General features: G+C 34.5%; 4 protein-coding genes and 2 long non-coding RNA genes across 8 annotated transcripts; all 6 read right to left on the reverse strand.

The window, feature by feature from the left end:
- Positions 1-486: 486 nt before the first annotated feature.
- Positions 487-2,538, reverse strand: LOC143567112 (uncharacterized). Its single transcript, XR_013141348.1, has 4 exons — positions 2,466-2,538; positions 2,202-2,311; positions 1,981-2,109; positions 487-535 (listed from the first exon to the last, which is right to left on the reverse strand). It is a non-coding gene; the product is annotated as an uncharacterized LOC143567112 (long non-coding RNA).
- A 5,666-nt stretch (positions 2,539-8,204) lies between these two features.
- LOC143567119 (uncharacterized) lies at positions 8,205-9,993 on the reverse strand. Of its 3 annotated transcripts, none has more exons than XR_013141354.1 (5): positions 9,523-9,993; positions 8,800-8,888; positions 8,637-8,693; positions 8,300-8,425; positions 8,205-8,219 (listed from the first exon to the last, which is right to left on the reverse strand). It is a non-coding gene; the product is annotated as an uncharacterized LOC143567119 (long non-coding RNA). The 3 variants fall into 3 exon arrangements; XR_013141356.1 differs by having other exon boundaries at positions 8,213-8,425; positions 9,523-9,632; positions 9,792-9,884; XR_013141353.1 differs by having other exon boundaries at positions 8,213-8,425.
- A 2,761-nt stretch (positions 9,994-12,754) lies between these two features.
- Positions 12,755-13,357, reverse strand: LOC143565935 (F-box/kelch-repeat protein At3g06240-like). The gene has a single exon (XM_077052768.1). It carries the CDS (start codon positions 13,355-13,357, stop codon positions 12,755-12,757), a length of 603 nt encoding a protein of 200 aa, XP_076908883.1.
- A 2,967-nt stretch (positions 13,358-16,324) lies between these two features.
- Positions 16,325-17,568, reverse strand: LOC143565944 (F-box protein At3g22700-like). Its single transcript, XM_077052776.1, has 2 exons — positions 17,342-17,568; positions 16,325-17,195 (listed from the first exon to the last, which is right to left on the reverse strand). The coding sequence occupies exons 1-2, from the start codon at positions 17,566-17,568 to the stop codon at positions 16,325-16,327; spliced, it is 1,098 nt and encodes a 365-aa protein (XP_076908891.1).
- Positions 17,569-20,199: 2,631 nt separating this feature from the next.
- LOC143565952 (uncharacterized) lies at positions 20,200-20,775 on the reverse strand. The gene has a single exon (XM_077052781.1). The coding sequence runs from the start codon at positions 20,773-20,775 to the stop codon at positions 20,200-20,202; it is 576 nt and encodes a 191-aa protein (XP_076908896.1).
- Positions 20,776-20,872: 97 nt separating this feature from the next.
- On the reverse strand, positions 20,873-21,664 carry LOC143565957 (uncharacterized). Its single transcript, XM_077052782.1, has 2 exons — positions 21,494-21,664; positions 20,873-21,391 (listed from the first exon to the last, which is right to left on the reverse strand). The coding sequence occupies exons 1-2, from the start codon at positions 21,662-21,664 to the stop codon at positions 20,873-20,875; spliced, it is 690 nt and encodes a 229-aa protein (XP_076908897.1).
- Positions 21,665-22,620: the final 956 nt, after the last annotated feature.

The raw sequence follows: 22,620 nt of genomic DNA on the forward strand, positions 1-22,620 counted from the left end.
TATTGTTCCCCTAAGTTGTAACCAACTTTTGGGATCATCCTAGCCCTTCAAAGTCCATAACTTTTGATCTCAACCGTAGAAACTCCTAAAATTCCTTCTAGAAGGAGCGGTTAATGACAGTTCTGCACACTCTCTCCTACCATCTACAACTAGTGTTTTACCCGTCCGGTGGACGGGAACATCAACACGAGAATCATTAAACACGATGAACACATGAAAATCCATTGAATTATAAGAGTTAAGCTAGACAATTTAGAAACAATTTTTTTTTTGCTTAATGTGAAAAAGGAAAAGTTCAACTAAAAATCATTGATGATTTAATCCTTTTTGCTCTTTAAACAAAAATGGGGACATATTCACCATATACCTTTGTTGTATCATAAGAAGCTAATTTGATTGGATGAACATTGTCATTTGGCCTAACTAATTTAACGGCGTCACTCACTCGATGTCTCGATGATTTCTTCAAAGAATAGAAATCAATCCTTGTTTCCATGCATTTCCTTTGATTTAGTTCTCTTGCAGCTTGCCGTTTCTGCAATTGAAAATAATGGTTCATAAATATTTAAAAACTGAAACAATTTTATACTTGTAATATGAATTTTAATAAGTTAAACCAGTCAAGCCATAAATCTCTAGAGTTAACACGAACACAACCCATTTAGATAAATGTGCTCGTGGTATCGGCCCGAAACAAACCCGGACCCATTTAGACATGTATTATGTCAAGATGGAAAAAAAAAGGTTAGACATTTAACTCACTGCCAACCATAGGCCAAGAAAAAATGTTTAAACATAAGCTTCACTTATAAAGTCCAAACATAAATTTTTTTTCCCTAATGTCCCTTGTAAGAATTTGACCCATAAACTTTGCAAATATTTGAATATCAAAATTGCCTCGGTGTCAATTTGTCTACCATTGTTAGATGTAATATGCTATTCCTAAACTACCCTTAGATAACTAATGCACATTCATTCACACTAAACCACAAAGATAATAAAGATATGATAACATTAAAATTGATAGAATTATATAAAACATCAAGATTTCAGAAATTAAAGTTTCTTTTATATTTATGGCACAGTAATCAAGCGTAATATAGCTAATCACAGTTTTGCTTGAACTTATTTTAAGAGCATAGAACCCAAACCCGAACTTGTTATAAATATGCATAACAAAGTAACAATTCAATAAAGTGTAAATGTTACATACCGGAACCGAACCCACTAACCCGCCCAGTCCAAACATGTAACCCGCTTGACCGAACCAAGTTCTTCAGCCTGCAAATCACATATTTCAGCAAGTATTAAACACACACACACACACAATCTCAATAAATAATTCACCATGACCACTTTTCCAATATGATTTTTCTAACTCTTCATTCTGGCACTTACGGAGGGTTAAAGATATTAAAACTAAATTCACAGTTTTCGGTTTTGGTTATGGGTTTGGCATTATTTTACCTTTTTTTTTGCTTCTTTTTCAATATCTTCTTATGAAGGGGGTGTTTTCCTTTTTTTTTCTTTGTTTTGTAAAATTGCTAGGCAGTGATCGCTGCAAAGAACCAGTCCCTTGTTTGTACATTGAATTTGCTCAACACCTTGTATTGTCACGGGACAAAGACTTGCCCCAAGATAATTAAAGTCGGTTCGGGTGCTCTTTCTTTCTTTCGTCTAGCCCGTACCTTTTTTTTTTTTTTATTTTAATTTTTTTTTGCATTATCATGGTACAGTTCTTATACTTAAGGACAACTAAAGCCTCTTATAAAGCCTTACATCCTATAAAAGTTGTCAGCTGCATCATGTTCCATAAACGTGTCCTCTAATTAACAAAATTGATGTAGTACATGGGAGTAGCTTTAGAAACATCTTTAGAGCACTTAAATGTACAGGTGAGAGTAATCAATCACAAATGCAGATGATCTTAAAGATGGCTAGAAAATGATTTAAGATCTATTTAAACAATAAAAGCACTACCTTTGCTCAAAGTATGAATATTGTTGTGCTCTAGCTATGTTCAGCTTCTGGACATCGAAATGGTCATTATCAATGTAATGCCTTCGCAGCGATATTTGCATCTTAAATAGTTGCACTTCAAAGTTCAAACTGTGATGAAAAACAGGGAGGGAAGAAAAATTAGAATGACATATATTGAGGCTTTATTCTTTTTACTATAAAACACATCCAAAGTTACTGACCTCAGTTGAGAGTATTTGAGTTTGACTTGGAAATCCACATGGCCAACCTTGCTTGGCTGATAGAGAGAATATTCAAGTGAAGCAAGCAGGGTGTGAAGATGATACCTAAACTTCAAAATAAAAAATAAAATTAATCAATAAAAAAAAGATAAAAAGAATCATGGGGTCTTCCAAACCTGATTTAAAAAACCAACATAAATCAGACATATTTTTAAATATCATCTACATTTGTTCGTAAGAATCGGAGAAACATGAAACACTTACTGATTATGTTACTGGCATTTCGAAGTATCATTCATCATCATTGTTCAAAATTTCTCTTTGAAGTCGGGTAACTGTGGAACAAAAGTACCAAAAACCCCAATATGAGAACATTATAAGCTCGAGTTAACAAAGCCAGAAAGAAACCTAAGATTACCTTATATTGTCGCACATACGATCCCTAAACATTGTTGATTAAAGCAACTGCAGGTGAAAAAGAATCAATATTGCAATCTTTTCATATGAAAAGACAAACAAAGCCTACTACCATAAACATACATCCAAAAACAAAGAGAACCACCTGCTCTTATGCGGCTGCATATACATGTTTAAAACACTAATCAACTGTCGTCATCTGAAACACAAAAGAAAAGGCTACAAAACAGAACTGGGGGAACTATCTAATGTTAGATGATAGAAACAAAAGTAGATTTAATGGCGAACTAAAATTGTACAAAAGATATGCTAAATAAACAGGGAATCATCATTAATGATTTGATGTTATGCCAACGCAATGTAACAATTAAAGTGACTTCAAACAGAGAGATTTAAGCCATGAAGCCTAAAGCATGAAATGTGCACCATCAGACGGAGAGTATTGAAATTTCGATTTAGGGCTCCAAAGACCAAAGTGTTGTTGCACCTAATCGAGATCGAAGTGCACATAGTTGCGTTCATCTAATCGGAATGTTGGCAGGATATTGTTGCTCGTCATGGTAAATATCGAATGGAAATTGGAAACTGAAAATCAATGATACCCGATTGAAGAACTGACGGTGGGTATAGCAGAACTGAATTTGGAAGATGAATGTGAATGTCGATTTGGATTTTGAGATATGATACGCGAACGTGGGATGGGGAGGAGAGGTAACCACCGAAGAGGTATGCACCCGCCTTAACATCGAGCGGGGCGGGTCAACCCACAAGATATAGACAAGAGGCTTGAAATCAGGATGTCATATAGACACAAAGCCAAAACATATGCGCGTGGCGCATATCACATATGCTCACGCATCATATATGCTCACGCATATCACATCTGCGCGTGTCGCATATCACATATGCTTACGCATTACATATGCTTGCGCATATCACATCTGCGCATGAAACATCTGCGCGTGAGAATAAAGAGAAGACCTCGCGCATCCCCAGGATAGACGCATATCACACATGCACATAATCAACCACGTCCTTATCCAAATAAGGATAAGGACAACCATGATTGTGCTCATCAGACAACCTTCCAGAATGTATCCTTTAAGGAATAAAGAATATGCTGATGTTGACAGCTGCCAATGAAGGGTGAACAACTCAGCAAAACCCATGTGCTACCACGTGATTGCACATGGGTCAGATGAAATACCTTGGTCAGAGAATAATCAATGAAAAAGCACCAGGTGTCCTAAGAACACGTGGCGCGAAGCAATAGGAGGAGGCCAAAAAGGGCCCTAATTGGGTCTGAGCCCAATCATTGGAAACCCTAACACTATAAATACCACACCACCTCCACAAGGGGAGGTAAGCAAGAAAATATATTCTAAGTCCTTACTCACTTTCAGATTATTATTATCTTCTCCTACAATATCTTATTCTCACACCGGAGAGTTACCCTAAAGAGGACCCCTCTGTCCCTTTCTGAGGGGTAAGTTCACGGTGCTGCTCGTTTTGTAGGTGGAAGAATTCATATTCCGGAGAACCATCGGTGATATAGCACACTCATACCCGAGGAAAGTTTATCGTATACTAGTAAGTCGATCCATGAAAACCGCTACATCAATATCATCAGATTGAAGTTCACTCTTCTCTGGCGATATAATATATAATTTAGCGACGTGCTGGATGAAACTGTTTTCCTTCTCTATATCCATAGCAACAGCTATTTGTTTGCACCATCGCAGACACAAATGTGAAACACCACCACCACATTCGTTTCTTTCTCTATGCACCACCATCTCTGATCGTCAATTGAAATGTAAATTACCTCACTGATTGTAGAGATTCAGTTTCGTAGCTTGGGTAGGTTCTGAGTTCGGTCATTCGAAATCGAAATTGCAGGTAAACCTAACCCTAAATTTGATAGAAATCTAATCATAACATGATATGTTGGTGGCCTAAATAATCATAATTTGTGGTAACATCGTATGTGCTTTCTACCATGACACAGTTGTACCAACTGAAGTTAACAGTTTTGGGTTTCTCCGGCCGATTGCAACATTCAACATTCACCTGTCGCCAGCACAATGTTGCACTTGAGTCTGATCTCATTCTTCTTACTTTTTATTTAGTATCTAATTCCAAGGCACCGCTAATGTAAATTGTTCAATTCAATTATGGAGCAGAGTAGAGATTATCCACAGTAGAGGGGCCATTTCCTAAATCTGTAAGTATCTTGAATTCTTGATCATATTTTGATAAATTAACAGATTTTGACCCCGTAATTCCATGTGATATATGTAGGTTTGTACTCTTGAAATTGTAAATACATTAATCTGCTATGATTTTAATATGAAGGGAATATTAAGCCATTCACTAGAATACTATATAAAGTAGATTAATGGATTTTATTTTTTTTTATGAAAAAGATACAATAAAAGGTTTCAAATTGTGTAGTTTCTGCTTTATTTTTTATACCAAACGTTAAGGGTAATTAAATGATCTAAATTTATATAGATATATTTTATATCATGCAGGTTGAGAAGAGTTTGCTAAGCCTTGATGTGCTACAACCTACTGGAGAAATGTATACAAAAATATTTTCCTTTCCATAAAAATATTACCATCTTATATCAAATCCTGCACATTTGTAATTCTTTTCATCACACAATTCTACATTTCAATCACAGGTTAGGAGATCTATTCAGTTCTTTTTGGATAATTCACTATATAACTCACCAGATCGGGAGATTTATGTTTTATCAACACTAAAGAGTACCCTTTAATTTATATATATTATTTTGCTTTGTTTTTATTCATGATAATGACATAGTTGCCTTTTCATAATTCTATAGGAACAAGAACAGAACTGATCGCCAATGTTGCTGAAAGAGATATAGAAGATGCTAATCGTGCAGTCCAAAACATTCGATTTGGGCCCATGGCCTAGAATGACCCCTTAAGTAATTCTTTGGCTACTCTTTCTATTAAATGTTTTTTTTTTGCTTTTTTGGAATGATTTTGTTCATTTTTTATATATTAACAAGGAAAATCAGAATATTGTTGAGATTTTTTAATTTGATTATGCTAATGAAATAGCAGTACTTGAAGTTTGGGACTATGGGAAGGCATATGGAAATGCTTCTAAGATGTGTGGACTTAAATTTCATATTGTGGATTATGCAAACAACAAACAATCTACATCAATTATTGTTGTCCACGCCAACAATAGGGATCCAGGTTCTATCTGTTGTGGTTTTCATTCATGAACTTGATCTTGCATTTCACATTTTTTTTTCTCTCATTTAATTCTTTTTATTTACTTCAAATAGATTTGTAGTCATACACATTATGGATGAGATAGTTAAAGCACCTCCTTTCATGCAGGGAACTTTGAAAGTGTAAGTACTGTTGAGTTCTTTTTATGGAATTTTATGACGTGTTATGTATTGTAATTAATTAGTGTTATGTATTGTTGAGTTCTTAATAATCTAATATCTTAAAAATATACTCGGTCTTCTTTTTTTTTTCTTTTTATGGAATTTTATGATGTGTTATATGGTAAATTTTCTTTTTAAGACTTGCAGTGTTTAGAAAAGTCAACTTCAAGATACTTCTGACATTTATGGTTATATTTTTGCAAGTTATATTTAATAGTGACAGTGTGCAAGCTTGGAACTTTTATTTTGAGTCACTGGATATAGTAAAGGTCTTTAGTTTGACTTTCTGAAAGTCAAAATATGCAGATTTGTTTTAGTCAAATACGAACTATTTCGGTCTGATACCGGTCGTATTAACTTCACATTGCTACAGAAAATTAATGGCCTCAAAGGTATTCCTAACTTAACTATTTCACTTTAATGCTCAATGTCATTTTGTATTATTATGTACTTTCAGTTTGTTAATCTATAAGAAACATGATTTTAGATTGATCTTCTTTATGTATTTAGAGTGATCTTATTTATATGAATAATGACACATATTTAGATGTGAACACTGTGAAGCTTTCGTAATTTAAAGTTGATTACATAGTTCAAAGGTCCAACATTTGATTTGTCAAATTTATACATGTAAATATGAACAAGTCAGATTTAATGTAGAAAAGTGCCTAATTTGACCTTAAGATAGTCCAAGCTAGATCCTTAAGCTAAAAATTAACTTTTACTTATTTTCTTGATGACTCAGGTGACATCACACACGACACTAATTGCATTTACAACTCGCTATCCAGTCAATGGTAGGAGGTGGTGGCAGGGGGGGGGGGTGTGGAGTAAGCGTGGAGAATACTATTGTTGTCAAGAAACAAAGCAATTTTGTGACAAAAATAGAAGATTAAGAAATGAAGAAGCGAAATCGTTGGAGAATTTTTGAAGACAATTAACAGATATTGTTTTCGTTTAGAATGTTAAAAGAGTAGTTATGACATTACGACATTAAGCAACCCGTCCATTGGACGGGTATAAAACTAGTTAAAGATGGGTTATAACTAAATATCCCTCATAAAATAATTAATATATACTTAAATACCAGAATAAGTACTTTATCCCCATTTTTCTGCTTCACAGCAGACATAAACTCATTCGTTGTCCTATTAACCTGTTTCAGGTACTCGTTGTCTCATACGTTCTTAGAATTAATTTTGCGACTACTCGCTCCATCCCCATCGTTGCTCCAACATGTTTACAAGAAGACCAAATTATAAGCATCTACCCTATTACTAATAGTACGCTTAGAATTTTATATAATATTTCACAAAATTTATATGATATGAAAAGATTGAACTGCCCAACCGCCTGTCGAAGGAAAATCTCGACCCCACTTACAATAATGGAACCAGCCGCTTCGGCATCGGTTAAATGTGTCGTTTGTTTAGGGATATAAAATGCATCAAAGACGACAAACTTATCCCTTAAAGTTACCTAAAATTATATAAACAAAACAATTCACTACTAGAAAAATAGACATTTGCGACGATCATTTCGGTCGGAAAGTGGTTGCAATAGCTCTGTTGCGACGATTTTGCAACCGAAAACGCTGGTTGGAAAAACACAGGTCGCAACTGCTCTGTTGCGACCATTTCACTGTTGCAGTCGGAATATTTGCAACCACTTCTGTCGTCGCAAAACTTGCGACCGATTTCTATCCGTCGCAAATCTTCTCACCCTTATTGCGGTCGCAAATCTTCTGACCCCAGTTTCGGTCGCAAATCTTCTAACCTTTGTTGCGGTCGCAAATCTTCTGACCCCAGTTTCGGTCGCTTGCAACCACCTCTTTTGCGGTCGCAAAGCTTCTGACCATTGTTGCAGTCGCAAATCTTGCGACCACTTCTGCGCTACCACCACTTTTTCCAACCAACTTGCAACTACTGGCTTGCTTCGGATTTATTTACATTATTTTCACACACAAAAATATTTACAAAAACATATAAATACAGATGCAAACACAAATATAACTAAAAATTCTATCAAAGATGTTTAATGATATCAAAATGTTATTCGAATTCTAGAAACCGATAAAAAAACATGTTATTCTAAATCAAAAACCAAAAATAACATACTTCTGAATGTCAACCAATTGCATACTTCTTGAATCGAATTCAAATATCTGCAAGCATAATTGGATTTTAAATACTTACTTTTTTAATATTGGATCAAGGATTAATATATTTCGAGGGTGAATGATACCTTTATAACGTCAGCGTCACTGGAGAGAGATAAGAAACATAGTTGATGGTGTTATTTATATAACCCTTGTATCTCTTCAAACATTGCTCCAGTTGTCACTCCCATAAACCTTTTTGAAGTTCTCACCTTCATAACACCATACATTTATAAATACAAGAGTTTATATATTAGCATGTAATATAAGTATAGCTTCAAACATATAACTTAAAGTACGCACAGCATGTTTATAGGCAGGCCATACAGAGTGATTCTATGGTCCTCATGTCCAAAGAACGAATGCATTTCATCAATCATAAATTTGTATTTTAGAATCATAAACAAGTATAAAAATACTTACAAATCAAAGATGCTTTGAAAACTGACCTCAGCAACCGCTTCTGGATTATTTACATATCTGCAAATGATTTATTATTATTATTATTATTATTATTATTATTATTATTATTTTAAATTGTAACAGTTCATGCGCATAACCTAAATCAAAGAAAATGTTTTGGTACCTAAATATATTTGCAAACTGGTCAATATAAACAGTGATTTCATGTGCAGGCTTTTGACCCAAGGCCACATGACCTTGATTCATCACTTCCTGCTCGAATCACATAATTTATATATGTATAACCGAACCGATGTCACCTTCTTTCATATTATAATACAAAATTTAATTTATTCATTATTATCTTTATTAAAATATAGGCAATGCATGTAAAACGTCGTTTAATGTGTATAACCGAAAAAACATTTAGTGTTTTTTTTATTAAGAACTTTGTTGAACATAAACTCTAGTACTCTTTCAAGTTTGTATTCGTTTGGTTCCACATAACAAATGCCTATTTTTGTGTTTTGAATCTAATATGCATTTTCATTTTTTTGAAAATTTTTTGCAATGTCTACACACACCAATATATATATATATATATACATATATAACCGAACTGAAACCGAAATCGATCGGTTTGTAAATTTGAAAAACCGACTTTTCAGTTTCGGTTTCACCTAAAAACACGACCAAAATCAACCAATTCGTAAGCAAATACTTCTTCAATACCATTAATAACTATCAGTTAGAATATATTAACATAACATCACAACTAACTGACCTTAATAAATGCAGTTGAAGTTGAAATAATGTCTCCCTATAAAACTAATATAAAGAAAAAAAAAGCAAATAAACAAGTTAAACTAGACCAATAGATTGAAAAATGAAACTTGTGGGCCCATACCTTTATATCAGCCAAGGTTTGTGAAATTGGTTCTTTGGAATTCGAGTATGTATAAAAACATATCGAGCCACTAAATACCAGAATACCAACAGCCTCATCTTCACTGTATGCTTAAGAAGACAACGGTTACATGTTAGAATGAAGGTAGAGACGTGTTGAGTTCGGTTGATTTAGTACTAAAATTTGGGTTAAAAATAATAATCAGAATTTAAATCATTAATTATGAAAAAAATAATATTAGAATTTTTTATTAAATAACGCATGCATACCGGATCAAGTTTACAAGATGAGGTATCAAACTCTGATGGAACAGGTAAGAAGCTTTTTCATGCTCATTGCAAAAATTGTTGTTTCAACCTGCATTATGACACTATTTAACTAGACATGAAACTATAATTCTCGAGCATACTAAAATTAAGAGTATGCTTAGTAGATACAGGGGACCCACCACCATAAACTAATAACAATAAGCAAAGTATTTTCATCTACCGTATTAATTGATTTCCATCTTCGGTATTAAATTAGCTAAATCAGTCGGTAAATTTGCTACCATTCTTTTAGGTAGCAAATTTTGGTCGTAATTGCCCAATTTTCTAGTAGTGATTGGTGTCACTTATTATAATTCTAAACAAATATTAATTCTAAGAACGTAAATCAATCAGTCACAAAGAAAGTACATACTTTCACGTAGTTTGATGTGGCCCATTTGCCCTTGCTTTGTTAATAGTTTCAAAACCTCGAACGAACTCCATATTTTATTTGCAGAATTGTTCGAGAAAACAAAGAATGAAACATATAATGCTCATGTGAAACAAAGAGAAGCAAGTAAAGATCACAAATACACTCTGATTGCTTTGCTAGTGGCACATCTCCCATCTCAATTTATTACAAATTGCCTGACAAAAAAAGAAAAAAAACTTGTATGAACAGGAATGAGATACTCTATATCGGTGATGTCACCCAAATTACCAAATTATAAACTTGACACCCATAGGTGCCTCATGCAATTCAACCCCCCAAAACTCAAGCTATATATAATCAACGGCACCAAACCAAACAAAAAAAAAAGAATTTCTTCCAAGAACTCCAAAATCGCAGGTTAATGAATCGAAACCATAAGAACCCTAACACTTGAATTTACAACCAAACATAGAAAATTAGGTACCTGAAACCTTAAAATTCGAGAATAGGAGAGAATAAAGCTTCAATTTTTGAAACCACTATGTTGAAATCAATCATTGTGTCCATCCCCTTTATGATCTTCAAGAAGGAAATGTAAAGCTTTAGCTTCAATCATCTACAATTAAGTTATTAAGAGATCGTTGATAAGCGTTTGATAAAGTGAATTAAAGAATGGAAGGGTAAGCGAGCGGCGGTTTAATTTTTGATAATGATTGCAGTTAAGGTCGTCGGACGGAGAGACTTTAATGTGGCAAGAAGTTGAAGTGCAACCTAGCCACCGATACAGAACATTTAATTTAGCGGCGTCTCTTTTATAGACGTGGTGCAAATTACCATTTTGTCCATTTAATATCTTTTATATGTAATATAGATATAGATATAGATATAGATATTCTACCCCACAGGCCATGAGGATATATATAGTTACATAAAAACCAAAAAAAATTAACAAAAGCAAAACAAAATTTGCTAAACGATTGGTTTCAGTCATGTATCGAATAGGCGACACAAAAGTCTCGACATATATAGTTTGTAGACGAACACCCCTATACATGCTAATTAAACGAAGCATGTGAAAACAATACATCTTTTACATTATTAATTCTCCATATCTACCTGGCAAAAGCTACCTTCATATGTAGAAATATAATGCGTGATCCGGCCAATTTCCATTCCTCATCTTGTAAAAGTGAATCCGGTCTGCTGTAAGTTACTGCCTTCGTCCATCCGGCCTCCACAGTTTCATCTCTGTCAATAAATCCACCTTGAAAGGCGAAGCTTTTTTGGGTTGTGATGATCATTTTTGTATGTAATCATCTCCAGTGGATATATACTCCGCAGCCATTGATGTATCATGTATGTATGATATGATATGGGTCTTATTGTAACTTATAATCTTTACATATGGACAGTTAAACTATAATTTACACTAATTACATAATTTAGTCTATTTTTTTTAACTTGTATCAAATAATTAAGGCTAATAGACTTGTGACATGGGACACAACGATTAATCTGATACATCTTCTAAGGGTGGTGGCTGGGAGTGCTAACGGGGTGGAATTTGAGATGATCGAGTTCAGCCCCGCCAGGAACACCACCCTAGGTGGATCAGGCCTGAAGAAAAACCTTCCCGTCGCATGGCTACCCCAAAATCTTGGAAGAACAAAGAACAAGTACATAGAATTTCGGGGTATATGAGTTAGCTTATTCGAATTTGAAGAGTTGATATCTATACATGAATTCGAATAACTTATTTTAATTTGAGTCAACTTCAGGTTTTGTCGACTTATTAAGGAAAAGATTTATATAAAACATGGTACCGTTGTAATTAGAGTACTGCAGATTAGGGCGATCGATCCATCATTTGCATATTCAACAATGTAAAGGTTTGCAAGATTGCTTTAGTAAGGGTCTAATGGAGAAAGCCAAAACTAAAATTACAATGATTCTTATAGTCTTATACTCTTATTGAAGAAAATATTCTACCAAACAGTATTAACAAAAGCAAAACAAAATTAGCTAGCTAGGTTAACTTAAAGATCACGATCGGTTAGGTGACACAAAGGTCTCAACATATTTACCTTGTAGAAGGATATGCCTATACATGCTACTCGAGGCATACGAATATGATACATGTTTTATACTTTTCTCCAAATCTACCTCGCAAAAGTGACCTTCAATACTAGAATGCATGATCAAGTTTCCATTCCTCATCATGTGTACTGGCACCTTCTCAAACGACTCTGGGTGGCTGTAAGTTGCTAACTTTGTCCATCTTCCATATCCATCCGCATCCATCTTCCACAAACAACTTTCCTTGTAAAATGCCACAAACAAGTGAATGCATCCTCTTACAACTGCGAGACTGCAAAGGCTTGGCCGTGCATTCTCGAATGATGGAGTTGCAATTTCTGAGAACTTTTCGGTCTTTGTGTCAAACGTTATAATTTCGTTTCGGCTTGGCTGATATTGCCACTGATTCAAACTACCCTTGTAATCTCTCAAAAAGTAGAGCTTGTCATTCAACCAAATGCTCTGACTCCAATGGTCATAACTCCACCACATCATACTTAGAGCCACCAAGTTTTCTCCACAAATCAGATTTCATTGAGTATATATAAACACCCGCGGCGCCTACTCTTAGAAGCCTGTAGTCATCATCTAAAGAGCTGTAATACAAACCTAATGCTCTAATCATGATACGGTATTCACCTATACGCAATCTACTACACTCTCCGGTCAATGGATTCCATAACTTCAAACCCGAGTAATATTTCTCATCAATTCGTTTAATCTTTATGCCAACACATACCAGTCCATGAAAAGAACTAAGAACTTTGATAGTTGTTGCATGACTTGTTTCAAACGGCAAGTCAGGGATAGCGGTTAGACCGTCATTAGGTGATTCGCAGTCGATGGTGAAGAACTTGCATGGCCCTAATTTGTTAGATGAAAGGAGAAGCTTGTTTGGGTTGTGGTGATCATCTTTGTTTATGTGGTCAAAGTGCAAGTTTTTAAACATTGGTGTGGTTAAGAAAGCATACCATTGCTTGGAAACACACTTGAAACGGAGTATGGATTTGCCGGGAAGCCTTGGGAGTATTTGGTCTAATGTAATTTCCGGTGGAAGCTCCGGCAACGGCCGCGGCATGATATGATATGATATGGTCTCATTAGGGTTTGTCCACCTTTTATATATAATATATCAACAACCTTAACAGGGATGCACCCGAGATCAGTTTGGAACTTGTAATCTTAATTTGAATATTAAACTAGATATACATTAGTACACAATTGATCAAAATTAGGTGCATAATGACTCAAATTATACTTTATTCTAATTACATAATTGATACTAAACTTTCACTCAAGCAATAATTAATAGTGAACGTGTTGAACACGTACAATTAACAGTTCTATGACTTCTATCCTACCGATGATATATATGATATATAGTGGCATAGCAATCAGAAAGAATTAACTAAAAACAAAATATTGATTAGGTTAAAAACAATTAATTATATTATAGGCAATTCAAAATATATAGAACTGGTGATTTACCCACCGCACGTGGTGGGGCAACTGGTATAGCCCCAACCTTGAAACCCGGGGTGTTGGTAAATTCGAGCGTTACAGCGGCTAGTTGACACGAATTTGGAAACTATCGATTAGGCTCGTTACACTATAGACACCGTTGGTAAAACCTGAGCGTTAAAACCCAAAAAATACATTAGTCAACTTAACGTATAAAAATATTAACATATAAAAAATGAAATGTTCGACGTTTATTTGATCGGTAAACCCGGGCAGTGATGAAACCCATGCATTGTCGGTCACAGGCATTGTGGCGGTAACTCAACACGAATTCGGTTAGCTTCCATTAATTTCGTTACGGTACCGAGGCTAAAAACCGGAAAACATAAAAAATTGAGGTGGACCAATGGGGTGGTGTTGTTCGGTAAACTCAGGCGTTAGTAAAATCCGCGTGTTGTCAGTCATAGACGACGATGCTATGAGTCTACGCGAAATTAAAACTCGTTTTTTTGTCGTGCTCGTTACCATACCGAAATTAAAACAATACAAAAAACAAAATTGACGTTCGATCGGTTTTCATTATATTCGTCATTGTACCGGAAATTTTTAAAAAAATGCGAAGACTAATAAGTTGCTGCCAAGTGGCCCAATCAGCAATTAGCGGCACCAAACTCCTTAATTATTATATATAATAATAACAATAATTTCGGGGTATTTGAATTAGCTTATTCGAATTTGAAGATTTGAAAACTATACTTACCGGTCGATTCGAATAACTTATTCGAATTTGAGTCAAATTCTGATTAATTTGTCGACTTGTTCGAATAAGGAAAAGAATTATAAAAAAATAAAATACTAAAGAAAGAACTATTTCCCTAAACTTTTAACATAGCACATACAAAATTGCAAAATTAACGTAAAGAGTGAGTTGTGTTTCAAGTAGGTTAATCGAATTAGATATAAAATAAGCCGATCAAATCTAAATTTTCAGATTTGGATTTTGATTTTTTGCTGATCTGATTTCTTTAACATTTAAAATGTTTTGAGCTTTAGTTTTAAGTGTTAAAACATGCTGTTGTACGTGTTACGTTATTTGTGTAGTCGTAATATGTAAGGCCTTGATTCTATAATAGTGTGTGAAGGAACTTAAAAACATGACAAATATTAACGTTACGATTAGACCAAGTGTTAAGGAGATGGACATTGGCCGGCGCCTCACCCTCCACAAGTCCACATGGTCCATTTGATTGAGTTGCAGTGGATTGCAGGCTATAAAGAGGCTTTGACGCCATTGCTCTTATGGGCTGTGGCATCAAAGGGGCGCTACCTCGTTTTGAAGGTGATCTGGAAGTCGCATTGTGTGATTGTGACGTGGAATACGCTAGCGCTCAAGGTATCGATAACACACAATATTTTAAAAACTTAACTTGATAGTTGATGATATATAAGAAATAATATATGGCTTATTGGTTTAATGATAAGAAATTAGATCAATTGAGTTAGCAGATCTAAATATACAATTTCAATTGTAATTAAGAGCTTATGGAAAGTAAACTTGTTGAACACAAGAGTTCTATGATCCATCCCACAAATGGTGGCATAGCAAACAAAAAAATTATAAGTATAAACAATGAATGAGTATGAATTAACTAAAATATACCATCTTCATCGATTCTCTACCCTCTGTTCATGCATAACATAAAGAAGTACAAAATCCCACTACATAGAAATTTGTTTATCATGGCATTGATTTTCTATTTTGGTAAATCACGGACGTTCACAGCCGACGTATGTCCACACCGAGCGACACATTATTTGGGCTTAGACCCGGAATATATCCGCTGATCTATTAGGCTATGTGTAGTGGAGGACCTACAAAATGGGGCGACTTGCGCCATGTAACGCCCAGTCAGCAAAAGATGAGTTTTTGTTTTATGGGTGTAATGGTGTTGTAGCCCCATATAAATATCTAACGCACCAGATTACTTCTTACACTTCTTAGACACACTCCACTTCTTATTTTAACCCCACCCTATATGTATATATATATATATATATCACACACACACTATTATAATAATAATATAACATAAACAAGATCCGGCGACAAGTTCTCATCCCCCCCCTTTATCACCCATTTTGTCGCTCGGGAAGGGGGGGGGGGGTGTTCGTGCCCCATAATCGTCACCCAGTACGCTTTGCCTTAAGGTAAAATGACGTGGTTGTCAAATGGCGGTCTTTGAGGCTACGGCCCGTGTCCTGCTAAAAATGACATGTCGAGGCTATCGCAACCATGTAATTTCTAATGTTATGTTGCAGGCTGCAACTAATGTAGCAACATTTGTTAAATAAAATGTTTTTGTTAACAAAAGACACCTCTTGCTGATAATTAGGACCATCCACCATTTACAAATTCTTCAATATTATAAAGGTTTGCAATATTGCTTTAGTAATTATCATAGTCCCACAAATATAAACTTACTGAATAGTTCTATCCCACAGGGGAGAGTATACGTAGTTACATAAAAACCAACACGGAATTAACAAAAGCAAAGCAAATCAAAATTAGTTTAAGAGGTCGGTATCAATTCATGTATCGATTAGGCGACACAAAAGTCTCGACATATTTACCTTGCAGAAGGATATGCCTATACATGCTGCTTGACACATACGAACACGATACGTCTTTTATACTCTTCTCCAAATCTACCTGGCTAAAGTAACCTTCATCTCTAGAATGCATGATCCAATTCCCATTCCTCATCATGTGCACTACCGGCTTGGTCTTAAACTCGGGTAAAAAAGACTCCAGTTTGCTATAAGTTTCCACCTTTGTCCATCCTCCATCTCCATCCTCATCCGTGTTCCACAACTCCATACGATCTGTCAAAGAACAGTTCTTGAAAAACGTCACAAAGAAGAGAATGCGTCCTCTTACAACCGAGAAACCACACATCTGTTGCCGTGTTCCCTTGTAACATGTTCCTATATATATGCTTTCTACAACTGAGATGTGTGGCCTTATATTCTCAAAAGACGGAGTTGTTATCGCTGTGAAATTTTCCGTCTTTGTGTCGAACCTTATAATTATATGATGAAACTTTGACAAATTTGAACCCAGGTATTCTATCAAAAAGTAGAGCTTGTCATTCAACCAAATACTATGACTCCAATGCTGATTATTAACAAACATGACCACATTATACTTTGAATGACACAGTTTTCTCCACGAGTCAGATTTCAACGAGTATATAAAAGCACCATCGGCTACTCGTAGAAGCTTATAGTCGTCATCCGAATAACTATAATACAATCCAAACGCTCTTCCTCTACACATGTAGATCAACTCATAGTGTCCACCAAACTTAGACAATGTCTTGTACTCTCCGTTCAACGGGTTCCATAACATTAGATCAGAGTAATATATATGTTTATTATCATACTTATGCAGCCTCCTTATACCAAGACATACCAATCCATGACAAGAAGTGAGCACTTCGATCGTTGTACCATAGGTATCGAACGGCAAAGGGGGACAAGGCATTAGACTGGGTTTAGGCGATTCGCAGTCGATGGTGAAGAACTTGTATGATGTGGTAACACTAGAAGCTTGTTTGGGTTGTGGTGATCATCTTTGTTTATGTGGTCAAAGTGCAACTTCTTAAACATTGGTGTGGTTAAGAAAGCATACCATTGCTTGGAAACACACTTGAAACGGAGTATGGATTTGCCTGGCAGCCATGGTAGTATGTGGTCAAATATAATTTCCGATGGAAGCTCCGGCAATGGATGCCGCAGGATGGTATCACGGTGGAGCTTTGCCGCCATGGATGTATGCATGATATTAATTATCAATTAGGGTTTGTCCACCCCCCTATATATCAACGATGAGCCCAAATCTCATGTAATCTTTACATATAGAATCTTAGACACATGTAAATATCTATACTATATATAAAACTCGAGACATAGACATATTAAGACACATACTTCTTAGAGTTTTACAATAATCAACATATGATACAACCAACAATGCATTCTAGTAAATCTACGCGCGTGTGCAGCATGTTTTATAATTTATATGAATGCACATGCAGGTATCTACACATGCATTTATAAATTCAAATAAATTCACATTACAATGATGTGTTTTAATTGTCATGTTACAATCTTAAATATAATCTGATTATAAGCAAATGAATGTTTCCATTTTTTTTATCTCAACTGTTTATTATTAACTAGGATAGTACCCGTGTTACACACGGGTTGAAAATAGATAAATAACAAAATGTATCTAAAACTACCATACAATATCATAATATATATATATATATATATATATATATATATATATATATATATATATATATATATATATAAACAACCATAATATAAAATCAAATTTACAACCCAAAAGATATAATATTTATCTATATTGGAGATATAGATAATAAGATAGTCTACATAAACAGTTAATAATTACACAAACTTAAGTTTATAATAAAAGTCATTACAACTAATTAGATGTTAACGTTGCTATACCAACATGATAGTCAAAATTTGCAACTTAAAACCAAATCATCAGTACCTAAAACCGGTTTGATATTAGATATATAACACAATGTATATAAACTAACATACAATATAATAATATATAACGATATATAAACATTTAAAATATAATAACATATAATGCTATATAAACATTCATAAACATCCACAAAAAGAAGTACACCAAACCATTGTCTACATAATCACCTAATAGAAACAAACGATTCATTGTCTTATCAACCACATTAAACCATTAGATATTAACATTACTTGAACAGGATGACCTTGAAAACTTCCGTCCAAAACAAAACCATGCACCTTAACCACCTGAAAAATATAAACAAACCATGGAACGTTATTAAGTATTAAACCAAAAAGTTAATGTATATTATAATGAATGGATGATATCTACAATATGTAGCTACTATGTTGAGGTCAAAAGAAAATAAAACAATTTTATAACCTAAGTTTATAACCAGAAACAAAAAAAATTAATCAATTTGGTAATTACAAATCAAAGTATATTGAAAATATAATATTAGAGAGGCAGACATATTAAAAGTAATCACTAATACCAAATAATTAAAATTCTAATACCGTTAATACAATCTTCATGCTAACACAAACTAAATATAAACATAAAAGGTATAATCTAAAATAAAATATAAACATATGGATTTCAAGTTTACCAAAAATGAACTTACATCACAACCCACCAAAAACCGCAAACTGTCATAACAACCTGACAAAACAATAAACAAACTGTTATAGGTGTGTATTGTACTTTTTTATAAGCCTATGTATATGAAGTAAACTACTAACATAAAGGAAAAAAGCAAAGTCAAAAATAAAGTCAAAAATTATATTTATCAAAAATATAACTACATATGTTATCTGATTTACCTTAAACATCTGAAGAAGATCCAAAACAGCTTTGAAGATCATCAAAATCGGATTCATAATTTTGACAAGCTAACAGCCATTTAACCTTCTCAACCACCTCATTCTCCAAATCCAAATGTGCTCTTGTTTTAAAAACGTTGGAAACCTTCAAGAAATCTAAATCTCTTAAAAGAAAAATGTCATTCGATTGCAATATGGACTTCGGATTAACAGTCTTTTGCTGACCATTCACATATTTGATAACAACATTATTTTGCATAGGATAATAAAACCACTCCCTAACATTGACAAAAGGAAGTAGTTTTTGTTCATGTTGTAAAATCTCTTCATTTAGAACATTCAATAGTTCTCTCTCTTCGTCGTTAATAACTTGTTTGCGCTTTCCGTATCCTATTATTTGGTACTTAAACGGAATGCTAAACGACATAACCGATTCGATAGAGGGCTTATTGATTGTAGACAGAATCACTAAGAATAAACTGATAATTATTGGTTTCGGATGAAAATTTCCAACAAACAATTATTGTCATTGTTGAAGATGATGGAAGAGATGAAGATTTCTAAGAAACTGATTATTGTATAAGTTATGGTTATTGTTATTATCTTCCAAAGAGTCTTTATTTAATTAATAATAAAAATGACGGTTGATTGAATCCATAAAACTCATCATTATCCCTATATTCAAGAAACTATTTATGAACATTTAAGCTATTCTCCTATTTATTAAATGTAGTAAATTGATAAGATATACATGTATATAACATATATTTCGGATATATATATATAAATCAGTATAATATTAACCTATAAATAAAAGTCTATAAAATTAAATTTCAAAAACATAAAAGATATACTACAAAAACCATAAACAACTAAACATAATTGAATATACAAACATGCACTTATAGTTAAACAAAACATTAAAATAATACAATCCTTTTATTAAAAAACCTTAAACATATTTAAAAAGATACAAACGTAAACAAAAAAGTATTGTCGAAAAATTCATACAAGGTTTCCAAATATTTCCTTATACATAACATTTTTGGTTTCACTAATCAATTTGGATTCCTTATCTAATAAAACAATCTTAATATCTTCGCAAGTCTTTACTCTAGACAAAGCAACATAAAGCTGGCCATGGGTAAAAACAGGGTCTTTTAAATACAATCCAACACGCGATAAAGATTGTCCTTGACTTTTATTAATAGTCATTGCAAAACAAACCGATATAGGAAGCTGTCTCCTTTTTAACTTGAAGGGAAGCTTCTTATCAGGCGGTGTAAGACTTATTCTGCTGAGTAAAGTACGAAATCCAATATTAGTACCAGAAACAACCTTAGCTTCTATGACGCGTTTACCCAAACTAACAACTTGTAGTCGAGTTCCATTGCACAACCCTTTTTTCTGATTTATATTCCGTAGTAACATAATAGGAACTCCAACCTTAAGTAACAAACGATGGTTTGGCATTCCGGACATCTTTATACCATTCAGAAAATCAGGAGAGTACCACGCGGGATCAAAATCCTCAGATACACTTCCAACCTCGTCGATGCTATCTGAACTTAAGTACTCCATTTCTTGACCAGGAAAATACGCTAAAATACGATCATTAATCTCTTGAACCACATCATTTAAGGGAGCAAGCAAAGCCCGTTCTTGAAATTAGGTAAGATCATTTAAACCTATCTAACATAGATGGATAAACAAAGTCAATCAAATCAGACATAGGATCAAGGGAATCTTTTATTAGAAGATCCTCTGGAATTGTTATAGTTGCTTCACCATCATTAGGACCACCAAGATTACCTTGACCAATATCCAACAACCAATCAGCAAATTGTTTAATCTCTAAAGTATTTGACATTTGAGAACCAACGGCCAACCTCATGTTCTTAGTTAATTTCAAAACCTTACAATTTGACCATATGTAAGAAGAACTAATTGTGGCGTTCACACAATCGTTTCTTGTTCCATTCTGTACAACAGGTAAAATCTGTCTGAAATCACCACCAAGAACAACTACCTTACCTCCAAACAATGATCCAGAGGTGTTGCCCAAATCAACGTTCATAACATCTTTTAGGGTTCTGTCCAATGCTTCGAATGCATGTTTATGAATCATGGGAGCTTCATCCCAAATTATTAATGATGTTTTTTTCAATAACTCAGAAACATCTGTATTACCCTTAACCTGAAAATGTTGAATATGTCAACATTATATTCATTAAAATAATTTAAAAACATACATTTAAATGTGAAATAATCAAGACTTAATAAAATTTATGATAGTTACCTGACATTGGGAGTCCTCGGTAAGATTAATTGGAATAAGGAATCTGGAATGAGCCGTTCTACCGCCTTCTAATAACAAAGATGTTATTCCACTTGAAGCAACATTAAGAACAATTTCTCCCTTTGACCGAATTGAGGCAGATAAGGTTTTCCATAAGTATTGTTGGTACATGATGTCAGTAGTTCAGTGTCTAGTGTCTGTAATCGAGTTAGTAATGTTTTGTATTTTAATTAAGCGAAGTTGAGTCTCAAGTTCGCCTGATATGGGCGAACTTGTTAGATAAGCGAAGTTAGTGACAACTTCGCCTGAACATGCCAGGCGAAGTTGTCGTGTTTATATAATCTGTTAGGTTACGGCAGAAAGTTAGAGTGTTTTGTGATCAGTTTAATTGTCTAGAGAGAAACCGAGAGGGAGAGTCGTGTGGGACGGCCCAAGGTAGAGCTCACCTCGGGTCGGCCGTGTCTTTTTTTTTGTTCGTTTTGTAACATGGTTTGGTTATGATATAAAAGATCTGCAGATGTGTTTATCCCATTCGTGTGTTTGTTCGTGTATGCGTTTGTGTGTAATTGTGTTCTTCGTCTTCTACACCATTAAACGAGTCTAGGAGGATTCCGCACTCCTAGACCTCGTGCGGATCTCGTATCGATCGGCGACGCCCCGGGGGGACTTACAAGTGGTATCAGAGCCTTAGGCTCTTATGCTATGGTTCGAGATCTGTGTTTTGGTGTTTCTGGCACGTTTCTGATGCGTTTTTGGCCGAACAGCCGCCGCAGGCGAAGTTATGGGGTTCAGGCGAAGTTGTCGCTTAAATTTTAGGGTTTAGGCGAAGTTATCAGTCAGGCGAAGTTATGGACAGGCGAAGTTAAGGAGGGGCGAAGTTGACTTTTAGGCGAAGTTGACTTTTAGGCAAAGTTGACTTTTAGGCGAAGTTGACTTTAGGCGAAGTTAAAAAAAAACAAAAATTGTTTGGAGTTTTCGTCTGTATGGCCAGGTGTACACGATTATTGTGAGACCGAAGACGTTGTTCCGTCAACGAGTGAAACTTGTTATCTCTTGGTCTTACGTGTGAACAAATACGTGTCAACTCTGGATATGGAGTTGAGGTTGTGAATGGGATATTGATTGAA

Source organism: Bidens hawaiensis, unplaced genomic scaffold (genome assembly GCF_021521415.1).
Source record: "Bidens hawaiensis isolate Kalapana, Puna unplaced genomic scaffold, B.hawaiensis_p1.1 tig00001236_1, whole genome shotgun sequence".
Taxonomy (NCBI): Eukaryota; Viridiplantae; Streptophyta; class Magnoliopsida; order Asterales; family Asteraceae; genus Bidens; species Bidens hawaiensis.

Coding starts and splice junctions, on each gene's coding strand:
- LOC143565935 (XM_077052768.1), bottom strand. CDS start 13,357: ATGCCGCGGCCGTTGCCGGAGCTTCCACCGGAAATTACATTAGACCAA.
- LOC143565944 (XM_077052776.1), bottom strand. CDS start 17,568: ATGGCGGCAAAGCTCCACCGTGATACCATCCTGCGGCATCCATTGCCG. Junction 17,196..17,341: donor AACCCAAACAAGCTTCTAGT/GTTACCACATCA, acceptor TCTTGGTATAAG/GAGGCTGCATAAGTATGATA.
- LOC143565952 (XM_077052781.1), bottom strand. CDS start 20,775: ATGGAGTACTTAAGTTCAGATAGCATCGACGAGGTTGGAAGTGTATCT.
- LOC143565957 (XM_077052782.1), bottom strand. CDS start 21,664: ATGTACCAACAATACTTATGGAAAACCTTATCTGCCTCAATTCGGTCA. Junction 21,392..21,493: donor CCGAGGACTCCCAATGTCAG/GTAACTATCATA, acceptor CAACATTTTCAG/GTTAAGGGTAATACAGATGT.